We start from the raw sequence: 17,499 nt of genomic DNA, 5'->3' as shown, positions 1-17,499 counted from the left end.
TTGTGTAAATTCAATTCGATTTCTCTGCGTATCACTTTGACTACAAGGAAAACATTTCTCAGGAAAAAAATGTTTATTTCTTGGCATTCATGAAGATTTAAAAAAACACAAAACTGCTCCATTATTTCTTCACATTATTCTTTCATATTTGTGGTAACAGATTCAGTTGCCCAGAACAAACTCCCCAGTTAAGGTGGAGAGTCATATTTCTTGATATCTGCGTTTAGAATAAGGGCATTAAGGGCGTCGACTTATTAAGCTGTTGTGCTATTAATGTTCAGAGTCTTTGTTTTAGTGCAGCAGTATTTTTCTCAGGAAACTGGAGTCGATTCAGGATCAAACTCTTCCCGTCATCAACCTAATTTAGAAATCAGGATACCGTTCCTTGTGTTTCATGGTTTCATATCAAAACCAGCCCTCGGTGCGTGGTGGGAGGGAACCCGTGACCTTGTGTTTGAAAACAGGAATGTTCAGTGTTTTTTAACTACTTACAGCAAACTCGGCGTGCAGCTTGTGCGTGTTGTTGACGAGGTCGCGGAGCTGCTGTCGTGTCAGCGGCCGGCCGGCGGACAGCAGATACTCTCGGGCCGCAGCCTCTCTGGGCGTAACCACGGCAACGTTCAGGGGCTCCACAGAGCCGAGAGCCGACATGTCCAACACCAGAGAGACATTAGAGCCCCGTCTGACAGGGACGGATGGGAGGGTGAAGACGTGGACGAGGGGGAGAGAGGGAGGGAGGGAAAATAAGACATGATGTTAGAACAGGACAGACTGAGAAGCTCCTCAGTTTCACTGGAGATTTATATCAACATGTTCTTGACATTATTCAGGTTTTGCAGATATGAAAGTTTTCTGAAGATGATGGAAAAAAAGTGAAATGATCTTGTGACGGTGTCAGAACAAAGGAAGAAGAACAAGAAGAGAAGACGAGGTGTGCTTTGATGGGCTGAGTGTGGGTGGACTCTCTTCGTCTGGCTACGTGTCGGCAGCTTCCTCTCCAGGATGCTGTTGCTTCCTATTCGTCTGATTGCTGATTGGCTGCCATCCAGAGTGGACAGCACACACACACACACACACACACACACACACACACATAAAGACACAGACACAAAGAAAAACATCCTGTTCTCACTCTCAGCCTGAAATCTTCCTTCCTTTTCGAACCTGAAGAAACACCCTGTGTTCTCCAGATTCCACACTGAACACTGATGTAACCAGAACAAAATGGCGTCCGAGGTTCGACTCTGCGGACGCGCTGTGAGTCAACGGAAGAGTTACGAGCAACAAATACGGGCTAAAGTGCTCGACTCTGAGCTGAGGAGCAGATAATGATGTTTTCTTTTCAGTTATGAAACGACTTAAGAGGAACATGAACCTCAGCCAATTTTTAAAGAGCTCTTAAAGCAACAAGCTGCTCAGAAAAACACTCAGCACACCTTTTTCCTCTGAACTGACAAGAAGGAGGTCGGCCTAATTTAACCAGCACTGTCCAGGTTTCTCACGCCCAAACTTAGCTTTCCCACAGATTCACCACTTCAGCCAGTCTACAGCCCAAAGCTCCAATAAAGAAACATCTTTCAAAGTCACAGAAGTTAAATCCAGGTGAACTGATCGAGCTCGGCATCGTCACCGAGGACGACGAGACACGTGCCTGTATGGAAGCATTTTCATGTGTTTTGTTTCTCCAATCATTTCCTTTTTTTAACATAGTCGTCAGGAATTTGATTTGGCAAGCTGGAAACAAAATCATAAACGACCCCCACCCCCCACACACACACACACACAGTGACCTCGTAAAGGACAATAAAGTAAACTGGCTAATAAGAAATAAAATATTATGTCATTTTATTTATTTCCAGTTGTCTGATCTTTTTTTCTGGACTTTTGGGGAAATACAGAAATAAAAAAACACTTCGTCAAAATATGCATATTAGTGCATTTTTGTGCGACGGGATGTGGATCAATAAACCTCCACAAATAAGACAAAACAAACAAAATACGTAATGTGAGCAAAAACTTCAGGCTGTCGCTGCACAAACAGAAGTATGGAGGCTCATTAATGTCGGCAAAAGAAAGAAAAAAAACTGATGATTAGCTCGACTTACCATCAAGAAACATGTTTAATTTTAAATGAGATAAATCAATTTAATCAAATTAATTTATTTAATATGAGATTTGTTTGTCAAAAGTAAAAACTCTTAAACTAAAATGAGATATTTAGTCAAATTAATGAGACTTGCTGAAGCAAATATAAGATGATTACTCAGACAAAACTTTGAAAACTTTTCTAAATCTAATTTTGAGATTTCTGTATTCAAAAAGATTAAATATTAATTAGTCAAAATGGTGAAATTAACTCAATAAACATAATAATTACCTCACAATGTTCTTTAAGATGATGACAAAGATCTTTACTTCATAAATCAAAATAATGACATTTACTAAATTAACATGATGAGATACTTCAACATTTAGACTGCGTCTTCCATCTGAGTAGACGAGGCGGAATTAACAACAACGCTGCTGCAGGCTGCTGATGGATCACTGTGACATAAACTCTGATATAAACTCTGACATAAACTCTGACATAAACTCTGACATAAACTCTGGTATAAACTCTGATATAAACTCTGGTATAAACTCTGATATAAACTCTGATATAAACTCTGATATAAACTCTGATATAAACTCTGATATAAACTCTGGTATAAACTCTGGTATAAACTCTGATATAAACTCTGGTATAAACTCTGATATAAACTCTGACAAACTCTGACATAAACTCTGACATAAACTCTGGTATAAACTCTGGTATAAACTCTGGTATAAACTCTGACATAAACTCTGACATAAACTCTGACATAAACTGTGACATAAACTCTGGTATAAACTGTGATATAAACTGATATAAACTCTGACATAAACTCTGACATAAACTCTGACATAACTCTGGTATAAACTCTGATATAAACTCTGGTATAAACTCTGATATAAACTCTGATATAAACTCTGGTATAAACTCTGGTATAAACTCTGATATAAACTCTGATATAAACTCTGACATAAACTCTGATATAAACTCTGGTATAAACTCCGGTATAAACTCTGAAATAAACTCTGATATAAACTCTGATATAAACTCTGAAATAAACTCTGATATAAACTCTGATATAAACTCTGATATAAACTCTGATATAAACTCTGATATAAACTCTGAAATAAACTCTGATATAAACTCTGATATAAACTCTGACATAAACTCTGGTATAAACTCTGGTATAAACTCTGGTATAAACTCTGAAATAAACTCTGATATAAACTCTGATATAAACTCTGGTATAAACTCTGATATAAACTCTGATATAAACTCTGGTATAAACTCTGGTATAAACTCTGATATAAACTCTGATATAAACTCTGACATAAACTCTGATATAAACTCTGGTATAAACTCCGGTATAAACTCTGAAATAAACTCTGATATAAACTCTGATATAAACTCTGACATAAACTCTGGTATAAACTCTGATATAAACTCTGGTATAAACTCTGGTATAAACTCTGATATAAACTCTGATATAAACTCTGATATAAACTCTGATATAAACTCTGATATAAACTCTGATATAAACTCTGATATAAACTCTGGTATAAACTCTGGTATAAACTCTGATATAAACTCTGATATAAACTCTGATATAAACTCTGATATAAACTCCGGTATAAACTCTGAAATAAACTCTGATATAAACTCTGATATAAACTCTGATATAAACGGTCTGACTGGTATGAAATCGGTCTGAAGCGGCTGTGATTTGTAGGAAATGCTTTAAGACATATTACATGTCCTGTAACCTGCCGTTCTAATGTTATCTAAGGAACACTGCGTTCTAACGTACTCTTTCCTGATATGAGCAGAAACATTTCAGAGGAAATCAGTTGAATGGGACGCCACCCTTCATATAAACATCGACCCAGGACGTGAACAGACGGGCTGCAGCGATGCTCGACGCGCTGACTGCAGTCCTGAAGTGCTGCTGAGGTTTCTGAACTATAAGCTGAGGACAAACATAAATATCTCCTGAGTGTCACGTACGCAGCTCAACACCTGACAGCTCAACAATCACAGGTTAGAGGTGACTGCACTCTAAACACACACACACACAAACACACACACAAACACACACACACACACACACAAACACACACACAATGAGTGCTCGTTAGGAGAGTTTCCGTCCGATCGTTACAGACTTGAGAGGGTTCAATTAGAAATATTTCTCTGTTTTTTATATCAGCAGGTGTTTAAGATGTTTACTGGCTGTTGTGTGACTCCTCCTCCTCTAAGAAGCTGCTTCAGTTTGTTGTGTAACACACACTTAGACACATCGACACACGTTATAATGAGGTTCAACCAAACCAAACCAAAACAGTGATCATTGGGGGGATTGATGCCAACAACCAACACATCTGGTTCACAGAGTTCACCAGGCTGATGTGGAACAACGTTTGTATGTAAAGTTCATATTTTCCTGCTGTGATCAGTTTTGACCAGCAGGTGTCTCTACGGACTACCTGAGAGTTCAGACAACAACAGAATCGACTCTTTGTCTCTGCTGCCTGTCGTCAGTCGGTCTTCACTGTATCACACAGTTCTGCTATACGATGTAAACATTAGATTACAGCCTACAGCTTCAGCTTCATGTCTGCAAACTGTGAAATAAAATATCCAATATAGTTGGACTTTAGTAAAAGTACTTAAAAGATGATGTTGAGTTAGCATTACTTTTGTTGCAGATAGCTCAGTAGCTCACATTAGCATCACAAGTCAGCTAGCTAATATTCGCTAATGAGTTTCTTTCACAAACATTTTGTTTGTTGCACTTTTAGTCAGAGAATCAAATTCAGAGTTGAGACTTTAAAGATTCTACAAACAATCCTTTAAGTGTTACTTATATTGTTGTTTGAAGTTTAATTCAGTTTGTTTGAAGATCAATAAATAAATAAAGAAAAAAAATGTTGCTGTCTTTCAGTTTTTGTGTGACGTGTTTTCGCTGACTCATCTGCAGAGGGGCGGGGTTAAATCACAGCACGTTACCTTTCCTGCAGTCCCGCAGCAGGTTTCATCCTGAAGGGGGAGGGGCAGGGCTTTAGCTCGTTACTGGCCGTCACCGGGGCAACGACGACTGGAGGGGCGGAGTCGCTGCTGCTGACAACGTGGACAGGGGCGGGGCTACGAGGAGAAGAGCTGTCAGACATGTTGTTTATTTCAATATATTCTTTAGGACTCACAGTCAGCTGACTCACCTGGGCACAGGGACGACAGGAGGAGCGAGGCGGCGGCAGGCTACGATTGGCTGCTGCTGGGGAATGGGCGTGGCTACAGCTGGAGGGAGCTCAGCTTGGACCATGCTTCCTGACGTCACAACCTGGACAACATTAACGTTACATTACTATCCTTTATTTCACCATGTGAGGGCGGAGACAGTCGTGGTGTCTGCTGCTGACCTTGGTGCCCTTTGACCTCTGGGCGGATTCTGGAGGAACAGTCGGGGTCAGGTGGAGGTCAGGGGGCGGAGCTTTCAGCTGTCTGTCAGAAACCTGAACCTTCTCTTTAAGTCGATACAAAACCTGATCAGACAGGAGAAGAAAAACACATGAATTAAAAGAACAATTTGCATAAAATTTATTTAAATGTTTGTTTTTTTTTTGTTTTTTTAAATTGGACATGTGAGCAGATTGTAACGTGACTTTAAATTTAGACCTTCCTCGTCTTTCTTGTCTGTCCGAGCCTGTGGAGGATTTGTTTGAGTTGTTAAAGGCTGCTGGACTGTAGATTTCTCTGAATTATTTTTAAGATTGTTTTTACTGTCAATACATTTCCTACAGTTTCTTTTCATATTCCTGCATACGTAGACAGGATTTCATAAACTGGAGCCAGAAGCAGGAAGATACAAAGTGTGTAGTCAACATGAAAACACACTTTTCAAGCTGCTTCAGTGATATTATAAGAGAACAAACAGCTAAATTGTGAGTGAAGAGAAAACTGTAGAAGACATGACGGATAAAAAGATGTCACATTTAGATTTATTGATCTGTATAGCTTTAAAAAGTTCTTTAATGTAACGTAAACAGATTTAACTTGTATCTCTGTACGAGTGCTCCCTCATGTGGAGGAAATGTCTCACTGCAACACACACTGGACTGGAGAGAAATAAATGTTTATGTTTATATAATTTATATACATTTTCTTTTAAAAATGTTCTTCATTACTACCATTCTATATTATAGTTTGTTTTCCCATCTCTTCATTTATGTGTGTGTGTGTGTGTGTGTGTGTAGCTGAAGTTGAGGACACAGTGACTTCTGACCACCACAAATTGGCTCACGGCAGTTGGCTGTCTGAGCCAATCAGAGCAGCCGGTGTGGACGGTTTAGCAACGTGTTGCATGATGTCAGCGATTATGTTGATCTGTGTGTGTGTGTGTGTGTGTGTGTGTGTGTGTGTGTGTGTGTGTGTGTGTGTTCATGTGCATTCTTTTACTTCTATCTTTGCGAGGACCACTTTGAGATATAATGTGCATGTGCGTGTGAGACGTTACATTACCATTAAGCAGGTGATGATGATGACGAAGATGGTGAAGAAGAGGACGACGGCGTAGAACCCTTCTCTGTTCCAGACGTGATCCCTCTGCTCGCCCTGCAGGACGTTCTTCTACAGGAGACACAGAGAACACCATCGTCTTTAACACTTCCTGTTAAAACATCTCAGACTGTCTCGTCCTGCTGCAGCGAGGTGCAGATACTACCTGTGTCTGACTGTCACGAGAGTTTTACCTGAGTACAGCTGTCATTCCCACAGCAAACATAAAGGCTTAAATGCTTTATAGGAGTGCTTTCCACTCAACACCTCCCCTGCAGACCAAAGAGCAGCTATAGAGGTGCAGGAAGAACGTGTTTATGCAGGCTAACCCTGAAGTTAGCATCGCTCTGGTTCCCTCCACAGAAAGCCTGTGGGATTTCTATGAAGTTCATGATACGTATAGGTTTTGCTCATCAAGATCAACACCACTTTGTGATTTTTGAAGCGTAAATTAAATCTCAGTAGAGACTATCTTTGCTAACAGATTTCTGGTTTTAAGGACTTCAGACTGCACCTCTCTATAGCTGCAGAGATTTACTTCTGTAGTGTTGATGTGAGTGACAGTCTAAAGGCAGTTTCTTTGGTGTACTTCTCCTTTAAAGCAGACAGAGGAGTGAGTTTTGTTGTGTCTGCTCCTCACGGATCTGTTGCTGTAATATTATTACAGAGGAGCCGTCACATCTCTCATGCTGAGAGTAATAATATTAATATAATCTATAAAGCTGCTCTGTTCTTCCTCCGGCTGATCGATGGGACTTTAATACTTCCATTAAACTTTTAGCAGCAGCACTCGGCTTTAATAATCCCCATCCATCCTCTCCTCCGTCTCCACGGGGACTAACGAGGCTGCCTAACGAGCCACGGTTACCAAGGAGACGGAGCAGGCACACTTACAGTTTTAAAACACACACACACACACACACACACCTCAGTGGAGACTTCTGTGATGCCGAAGTGTCCCAGGTGGCGGTGAAGCACCTTGACGTTCAGTGATTGGATGACCTCCTCAGCGGGGCGGGGCTCAGAGATCCCCAGCCTATCAGAGGACACGAAGAGCTCGATGCCATTCTTCTTCTCCTGTAAGAGCCGCCAATCAATCAGTCAATCAATCGATCAATCAATAGGTGGAGTGTGATGTATGAACGGCGCGTTTCTTACATTCAGCCGGTTGATGTGCACGTGTCCTGCAGGAACGCCCAGCGCCGCCGCCACACCTTCTCGAAACCACCGAAGAAGACTGACGTTTAGCCTCCTCACGTCCACAGCCAGGTACTGAGAGAGAGAGAGGAAGAGACGGAGAGAGAGAGAGAGAGAGACGGGGAGAGAGAGAGAGAGAGAGAGAGAGAGAGAGAGAGAGAGAGAGAGAGACGGGGAGAGAGAGAGAGAGGAGAGAGAGAGAGAGAGAGAGAGAGAGAGAGAGAGAGCGATAGAGAGAGAGAGAGACGGGGACAGAGGGAGAGAGAGACGGATACAGAGAGAGAGAGAGACGGAGACGGAGAGAAAGAGAGAGAGATCATAAGTTAATTTCTGTTAGTTTGTATGAATGTGATGAAGGTTACACCTCCTCATCACTCTTCACACATCGACCTTTGCCCCTCAGCCAGGCATAAAAACTTTTCCTCCGTGTCAGAGTTTGTTTCCTCCGTGTCAGAGTTTGTTTCCTCCGTGTCAGAGTTTGTTTCCTCCGTATCAGAGTTTGTTTCCTCCGTGTCAGAGTTTGTTTCCTCCGTGTCAGAGTTTGTTTCCTCCGTATCAGAGTTTGTTTCCTCCGTGTCAGAGTTTGTTTCCTCCGTGTCAGAGTTTGTTTCCTCCGTGTCAGAGTTTCCACTCAGGTCGTTTTAATCGGTGGATGGAACTTGTGCTTACAGCAGACGGATGGAAAAACACTGAATGAAGCTGAATCTGCATCTCAATCTGTGCGTCTGGAGCCAGAACAGCAGATGCTGTCATGATGTGATGAACTACACCTTGTTGTCCTCCATCAACCCTCCAGTCCTCATCAATAATGCACAGTATTTAGTTGAAGTATGGAAATGTCTTGATTCAAAGATCCATCATGATGTGAACGTGGATGATTCTGCGATCATGTAGAGACAAGAGTGTAATCGGCAGTTTGCAGCCTGCTGATGTTGATTTTATTGCTTCAGCTGGACAATAAAGTTGCAACTTCACGCTCTTGCAACAAGCACAGGAATCATAGGGAACTGCAAAAGACACACAATGTGCTAAAGAGGCCTCCTGTTTGTCCTAATCAACAATTTTCAATTTAAACTTTTGTTTTCAGCTCTGACGGCTCTCCTTCTGTCAGACTACTGTCATATCTGGATCAGTGAAGATCAACAGATCATTGGTTTTGTATCCTGACAAAATCTTTATAAAAGCTATTTTACAACAGCTTGACTTTAGCCTGGTGGCTATCGGAGAAGCCTTCAGGGACTCAACAATAAACAATAAGTGACTGAAGTAGAGGTTTGTAACAAAGTCCAGTTTCTCAAATCTGTCCTGAGTAAACCCTCCTCACAAACAAATCAATAAAGGATCTCTGAAAGAGAAAGCAGAGGAAGTTTCCAGTCAGCTGAGAGGACTCTGGAAGTGACGCTGCAGGCTAATGCTAAGCTATCTGTGTAGTCTTTGAAGTGATTTCTGGCAGGTGCAGGTAGGCGGCAGCGGAGAGAAAACCAAACTTGGAGCATCACGGATCCTTCTTTTGATACAGAAGTGAAAACATATTTCAACCTGATTTAACTGCTCTGGTTTTCTAGAGCTTCATTATCAAATCAGCCAGATGTTGAATGTTGGAACAATTAAATCCTCCGTGTGTTCGTTCTGTCTCTGGATGCTTTCTGTTTGCAGCCTCGTCACCAAACAGATCGAACCGTAACATCACCTCCGTGTCTCCAGCTGGGTTATTTAATCTCCCCTCTAGTTTGGCTCCTCTGGTTTTCCCAACAGTCTCTCAGCTTTCATCCAAAGTGATACAGGAGACAGGTGAAACACACACACACACACACACACACACACACACACACACACACACACCAATGACTCATCCTGGATTTCACTCACATCTGTGTTGATTGGTTTGTGTTGCTGAAGTTGCCGAGACACAAAGTCTACAGAGGTCTTTCCCTCCTCACACTTAAAAGTTCTTCAATCTTGTGTTACACCGTGAATCTGTTTCTCCTCACGTCACAGCATGCTTGTGTTTTCTCCTACAACTTCCTGATGCTGGTGGAGATTTTTGAGAGTGAAGAAAACATGAAGCAGGAAGAACGAGGAGTCGGTTCTCGCTCTGAGTAACAAGGACATCTCGTTTGCAGTCAGCTGACTGTGACAACAGTCCCATATTTACTAATGTCACGGCTGAGAATGATGATTCTCTGTATCACCAAGTGAATATTATTAACTGAACAAATCTGACTCCTGTTAGTATCTTCCATCCAGCAAAAATACTGATTAAATAACAAAACAAATATTAAACGTGGGATGATTGTGTGAAACATCAATCGAAAAAGATACCAGAAGGAAATTTACTGAAGGTAGCACGATCTGAGACGAAGACGTGTCCACAAAAGTTGAAAATGTTTCATCTTAAAACAGAAAAATTTACAAATGTTACACCAGGGCGACCAAACAGCTCAACCATAATTTAAGATCATCAGATCTTCAATCCACATCAAGTTGTACCCGCCTGAACTCGCCTGATTTTATTCATCAAGAATTCCCTGAGGAATAAATAAAACTGTTCCTGGATCCATCCCTTTATCAGGATCACCACCAAAAGTTAATGAGGTCTATTCTGGGTCAAGACTCATTGTCCATCCAAGTTTGGTGGAAATCTGTCGAGTGGTTTTTGTGTAATCCTGCTGACAATCCAACCCACAGAGGAGGACTGGAGCTCCTGGTTAGTTCTGAGGTCTGTGTGAAGCCTGTTAGCTTCCTAACAACTAAAGCTAGCATCATCAGCTGCTGCAATAAACTTCAGCTACAAAAATTATACAATTCCTCAATTACACTTACTTATTTTGTCATTTCTTGGTAGACTCTCTGGTTCACCCTGAGTCAGTGTCCTCTGAGGAGCTACAGGTACCTAAAAGTTTGGTTTAGAAACGACCACCAGCATGAGAAGCGACTGCTTGGTTTAAAACAACAATGGCGGCTCAAGACGTTAGCGTAGCTGCTATAGCATCTTTCTATCAGAACTTGAAGAGTAAAGAACGACGCAGCTCGTCTCCACGGAAAACTTGTTTTCATTCTTCTCTCCACTGACTTCATTAAGACTTTAATTCAACAACTGTCTCCACTGGTGGAAGCTCTCTCCTACTGTGATAGACAATGATGAGCAGATGGTTCATCCAATCACCTGACAGTTACCAGCCCCCTAATGGCTCCATCAGCTCCTTTCAGGTTGGCTCAAACTGAAGATCTGCCAGTTTCTGTCTTTGTTTTGGATCCTTTACATCTTTGTACTGCTGGTCGGACAAAACAAAACATTTGAGGAAGTCATCTAGAGTAGGATTCTGGGAACATGTTAAAATATTTGCTGTTAATTGAACCCAGCTGTCTGAAGGATGGACAGGTGACGAGCATGTGAGCTAGGCTAGGCTAACCTGGACACAGAAACTAAACTGATTATTGATTATCTTGTCAAACTGGAAGAAAATAAACATGAATTCCAACCTCTGCAGTTCTCCAGCCACCAGCACCAAACCACCGACTGCTGCTCCAACAACACTGTGTGTGTGTGTGTGTGTGTGGCTGTGTGGCTGTGTGGCTGTGTGTGTGTGTGTGTGTGTGTGGCTGTGTGTGGCTGTGTGTGTGTGTGTGTGTGTGTGGCTGTTTGTGTGTGGCTGTGTGTGTGTGTGGCTGTGTGTGTGTGTGGCTGTGTGTGTGTGTGTGTTTGCTAATGGCTAAAACAACATGTTCTGTTGCCACTTAATTCAATATCAGGAACAATAACCACAGCCAGACAGGAGACACACACACACACACACACACACACACAGCTGATGTTATTATCTGTCTGTCTCTGGTTACAGTTTGTTCTGTAACTTATTTTTCTGTCTCACACCAGAAATTAAACACTGCTGAACCAACACACACATAAATAACCAGGCGCCTGCAATACAAAACACAACTAACAACGACTTTTCATTATAGACTGTTATTACAACTGTTTCAGATTAACTGGTCGATCATTACGGCTATAAAGTGTCAGTTAATTGTGAAAAATACCTGGTAAACTAACGTGCACCTTAAAATGTGTTTTCTTGTCCAACTAGAAGTCTAAATCCTGAAAACCAATTCTCAAACGAATGATCAATAATCTAAATGTTTCAGCTATAACCTGCAGTAAACCACTAAACAGCTACACATTAAACAAACAACTGAGGAAAACAACAATCAAAATCTTCAATTAAATCACATTTAACAGCTTCACAAACTCACAAGTAAAGAAACTTAATAAAGACACAAGGCAGCAACTGCACAAATAAACCGCTGATAGATACGAAAAGCAGAAACTCTAAATAATCTTACCAAGTAAACATGTAAACATTGTTGGTCGTCCCGTCGACCACAGGAAGCTTTTCACTCAATGAACAGAGAGAGAGAAGCTACCTGTCTGTCAGTCAGAGCTCAGGGACTTCTCGCTCCATTTCCTGATCTAGTCATTCTGTGATCTCTGATTGGCTTAGAGGGGGACGGAGCTCAACCTGCCACCTGATTGGTTGTTGTCCAGGTAATGCCATTATCCCACTGTGCTTCCTGTCAGGATCAGGTGCTATTTCTGTCTTTGCCCCCCTCCCCCCCACCCTCTAACAGACACACACACACACACACACACACACAGTAATACCCGCTAATTAGCTGATAGCCCTCGGGCAGTAGGGTAGGGGGGAATCCAATTTGGACCAATCAGATATCAGAGAGGGGTGAAGGAGCACGAGGGTGGAGACAGAAAAAATAAGAAAAAGAAATCTTTTCCGTTATATTCTGAAATTAAAACATGAGGCCATGAAAACAAACACGAGAGCTGAAACAGACAATTGATTCATCGATCAGCTGAAGATGAAAGTTATTTTTCTGGCAGCAGGTTTGCTGTTTTTGTCACATATGACAGGAAATTGAAAATAATAATAGAAATAGAAAATATAGAAAATAATCAAGAGCTGCACTGAAGCGTATTTCCTGTAGTTTTAGGGCTCGACTGTGTGTAATCGGGAAGTATACTGCTATATATGTTTTAGTATAACACTTTAATCTTCTGGTTTTTTTATAGCTCATTTGTTTAAATTTAAATTGTAATTGTCACCATTCATATTATGCCGAATGTGTTACTAGCTGTCCCTGTTTGCAGTGTAAACATGGACGTGCTGACAACTAAAACTGGATTACTTTGATACTGAAGAAAACTTAAAATCACAATGATTCTCAGGAAAGTTCTGCAGGTGAAGGAACCTTCTGAAGTTATCCACAGAAAGTCTGCAGAATCATCTTTCTGACACGAAATGCTTCCTCATTTTATCATCTTCAACTGGAATCTTTGGATTTACACTTTTGGGTGAATTGATCCTTCTGAATGGAATTGAATTCTAAGATAAGTTCTTTGTCGTTTATCATTTCTTCCCCCTTTCTTTCTGTCTTTATCTTGTATCTTTACACAAATTTCAAACTTCATATCACCTTTAAATCACACCTGTATTGATCAACTCTTGGCTCGTACGATTCTGTACATACTGGGTGTTTTATAGTTTAGATCTTCCGAGCCACCTCCATCCGTAAATGATCAAAAATAAAAAGGTTTATCATTTTACTGTTTCCAGCAACATGAGAATATTAACTGTCGTGTGACAATTTCAACACACATGAGGATACGTACATCTCTAATGAAATTACAGTAAGTCATTTTTTGCAGCGTGTTAGCTGTGCAGCGTCTCTTCAGAGCGCTGGCGGGGAAAACGTGAGCGCCACGTGCAACATCCAGCTGAATGAGATCACACACGCATACACACACAGCTGAATGAGTGGGTTGATGTGAGGGTGGATTATTCACGCTTGTGTTGTTCCTTTGAGAAAAAAAAAAACTCTCTCTAGTTGAAAGCAGGCTTAGAAACGTGTAATCTGACATCAGAGCGTCCTTTGTTCAAATGGTGGAATGTGGAAATTGTGACTAAATAAAGATTTAATCAAAGTCAGAGTCGAATGTAAATGACATTGCGGGAGGTTCAGGTTTCGGTTAAACCAGGTAGACAATCTTTAAAGCTGCACAATTCTCGCATACTATTTGCTGAATACACTGAAATCTGGTGATTATGTTCAGGTCAGAAGCTGCAGCCGTCCTGGATGAGTCATGTTGCTCTCTGTGGGTTTGAAGTGGCGTCAAAGTTCCCTCCACTAGCAGACGTAACACACACTGCTGTTATGAATTATTTAACAGATTCTCTCACACACACACACACACACACACACACACACACACACACACACACACACACACACACACACACAGGCTCATCCTCCTGTGTGTAGGCTGAGATTTGAACCTCAACACAGCGAACCTGCCTGCTGCCTTTTAGTTTCTATGTTTAAACATTTGCACCAAAAGCACACAGATACGCAAATAAATCGGCAACACTCGAAGACTCAGAGTGGCTCATTCAGCCAATCACATCACTTTAAATTAAAGATCAAACCCTGCTGATCATCCTCTCTCCTCTGTGCCCTCTGCTTTGTCTTGCAGGGTCTTGGCTCTAAACCCATCACTTGTTTCCCTACAAGTTCAGAATCACTGCTGGTTTTTTTTCCTCATTTGTGCTCAAAAATAACAGGGGTTTAATATGAAAATCCACAATGAATCAACATTTAGTTTAATTCAGCACCGAGTGTCACCAGCACACCCATTCAGATTTACATGCTCGAACAAACCAGCTCATTCTAAGACACACAAACACATTTTGTTTGTGTGTCACAACCAGCTTGCAAGTGCTGCGAGAACCTGACAGGGGGGCAAAGGCCACACACACACACACACACACACACACACACACACACACACACACACACACACACACACAGTGTCTTGCAGGCATATGGTGAGATGCAGAGATGGGAGGTGACTGGGTACCATCTGGGACTTACACAACCTCTCAGCCTCCATCTCAACACAGTTTCGTCTGTTTCATCACGAATGACTGGAAATATATTAATATATATACACTGTCACACAATCAAAATAAGAGCCAGGGCGTTTATTTGTTTCAATCACTGAGCAGACCAGGCGTTTCTTTGGGACAGGCGTTTAATTCCTTCCTCACAAAAATCTGGGAAAATATGGTAATTTTGCGGGACACTCTCTCGTGTTGTATCCGTTTGCTGATAACTCATCCCCACATGTTTATCTCAGGCTCCTCGCTCGCCTTCTTCCTCCCTCCACCAGCAGGGTTCATACACATTTTTCAAGGTCAAATTCAAGCACTTTTCAAGCACTTTTAAGGGTCATTTTCAAACTTTTCCTGTACCTTATCGCTGGGGTAAAATACATATCTACGGGAATATATATACACTCACGATTTCTTTTTCACTTTTTGTAACAATTATGTACATTGTATTATGCTGTAAATATCTAAAATGATGTTTCATAATAGCAAACATTTTAGAAATTAAAGGAGAACAAAGTTTTATCCAAAAAAAGGGAAGCCACCTGGCGTTCTTCAGGCACACTTGCAGCGAGACAAGGAGAGAACTGAGAACACCCTGTACTTTTCTCTTTTGACATAAACTTTTATAAGCTGTTCGCTTATTCATCAAAGTTTATTAATATTGAACGTGTCATCAGTCCAAATTGCATCACCTTCTCCTCAGCCATCCTTCTCTATTGCCACCAGGCTGCATGTGTGATGATACACACACACTGATTTTATTTCTCCTTGTTATAAGCAAAACTATCCAGTCTGATCCCAATTTTGCCAAGACACAGAGTTATAATGTCAAGCACTTTCAAGCACTTAAACTAAAATCCAAGCACTTTTCAGACCTTGAAAACAAAACATTGAAATTCAAGTACTTTGAAGGATTTCAAGCACCCGTACGAATCCTGCACCAGGCAGCCTGGTCCTGTTGCTGTCCTCCTCAGACAGACGCTGAAGCTCAGTTTGATTTTTTCACCAGTCTCTCTCTCTCTCTTGGGGTCGACAGAGAAACGTATTGCGGCTGCTTCTTCAGAGTTTTCCTCTGCATATTTTACGACAGAAAGTTTGAATTTCAAGTCGTTATTTTTTTTGCTGCACCGGAGCCATGGCGATCATCAGTGTAATACTGACTGACAGGAAGCAGCACAACGCATGAAAAAGGCAAAGAACAAAAAACGTGCAGTGTCAGTGATCACGTCTTCTTCCTTTATTCTTTTAAAAATAAATTAGACGCATTTATTTGGAACCGGCGGTTATTAATCAAAATACACACCTGCACCCGGCGTTTAACTGAAACCCGGCTATTATTTGTTAATTTACGGTATATCGCAAAAAACACACCCAGATTGATTCGTGTCATCTTTATATTCAAATCAATGTAATTCCTTAATTGATCTGCAAGAAAATATTACAATATATTCAGTAATTGTTGGACGCTGGTTAGTGAAACCTGCTGGTATTTAGATCTTACATCTATAGACTGCAGACAGACGAGTGTACTTTGTGTGTATTTGGTCTGTAGTGACTCACTTTTCCTCATTTTTTGGGACAAAGTGCTTCGAGGCTCGACTCGGTCACTACACCTCTGTCTTTTCTCTCTCCATCCTTTAGTGATGTGGTTGTCATAGTGACGTGATGGAGCGGCAGCAGCCTGCAGGGACAGGTCATGTGACCACACAGGAAGTCAATTAACACAGAATAGAGTTATGTAATTCAGTGTTGAGCCTCTCAGCGATTCACATCGAAATAAAAAAAAAAAGGAGGACAGAGTAGACAACACAAGTCTGATTTCTAATCTAATTTTCTATTTGGTATCCTGTTTCATACGAGGAGCCAGTAAAATAAAGACAATATGATTGATTTAGATCTCTCAAGACTCCAGTAGGCAGGTCTACAGTTGTCGGCAGGGTCTGTTGGGAGGTTATGTTGTTCCTTTTGATCAAGTTAAGCTGTGTAAGGCGTTCGTGATGTTTGCTCGGAGCGCGCCTGGTTAGTACGATGTTGTAGGTACTTGCAGACATGATGCCTGAGCTTTTGTGCCTGTGTTTAAATTCAAGGATTGAGGGAGACCTGGAGGTAAAAGTATGCTTTGTTCTTGTTCCTTTAATCCCCTGTGACCCCTCACAGCTTTCCACAGGGACGTGGAGCAGCCCGGAGGCAGCTGGAGGGGAAACTTTGGGCTTCTGGCACTTTCTAATGCTACTATTCAATCATAGACATGGATCTTAAACTGGCAGTAGATAACTTTTTTGCTTAAGCTTTCTGCAGTAAATCTTGATGAAAAATGGAAACATACACACACAAATTTGTTCAATATAAACCTCCATTTCACACCGATATGCAGCCTGCCACCAGGCTGGATTTGAAGGTCGTATTATGGCACAAAGGAAGGTAAGAGGCATTGTTTTACCTGGTCCCTAACCACAGGTAATGGCCAAAAACTGGAATAACTGCTGACAGAAAAAGAAGCCCGCTGATGGAGGAGGCACTGAAGGCAAAAAGGGAGAGTGATAGAAGCCGAGGAAAAACAAGAGTGAACAGACGGATGGAGAGCACTCGGGTATTGTGTCAAAGTCTGTTCCCCTGATGATGTGTGTTCCCTCTCACCACCGAGACGCTTCAAAACCAGCATTCCTTCTACAAAACCTGCCTCCTTATTAACTCAAC

At 41.4% G+C, this 17,499-nt stretch overlaps 2 protein-coding genes across 2 annotated transcripts in view; one reads left to right on the top strand and one right to left on the bottom strand.

The window, feature by feature from the left end:
* LOC115595755 (NACHT, LRR and PYD domains-containing protein 14-like) overlaps positions 1–17,499 on the top strand; it is a 965,684-nt gene that overhangs the window by 580,081 nt on the left and 368,104 nt on the right.
* The window catches only part of ptprr (protein tyrosine phosphatase receptor type R), a 32,468-nt gene that overhangs the window by 8,224 nt on the left and 6,745 nt on the right, over positions 1–17,499 (bottom strand). Inside the window, exons 3-9 of the mRNA XM_030440579.1 lie at positions 7,802–7,915; positions 7,571–7,720; positions 6,608–6,715; positions 5,509–5,631; positions 5,308–5,429; positions 5,099–5,233; positions 493–682 (exon numbers count right to left, since the gene is read on the bottom strand). Coding sequence (XP_030296439.1) covers positions 493–682; positions 5,099–5,233; positions 5,308–5,429; positions 5,509–5,631; positions 6,608–6,715; positions 7,571–7,720; positions 7,802–7,915 — 942 coding nt within the window. The remainder of the gene's footprint in view (positions 1–492; positions 683–5,098; positions 5,234–5,307; positions 5,430–5,508; positions 5,632–6,607; positions 6,716–7,570; positions 7,721–7,801; positions 7,916–17,499) is intronic.

Source organism: Sparus aurata, chromosome 14 (genome assembly GCF_900880675.1).
Source record: "Sparus aurata chromosome 14, fSpaAur1.1, whole genome shotgun sequence".
Lineage (NCBI taxonomy): Eukaryota > Metazoa > Chordata > Actinopteri > Spariformes > Sparidae > Sparus > Sparus aurata.
Note: the sequence above shows the minus strand (reverse complement) of the source record. Positions and strands in the feature narration are given on the sequence as shown.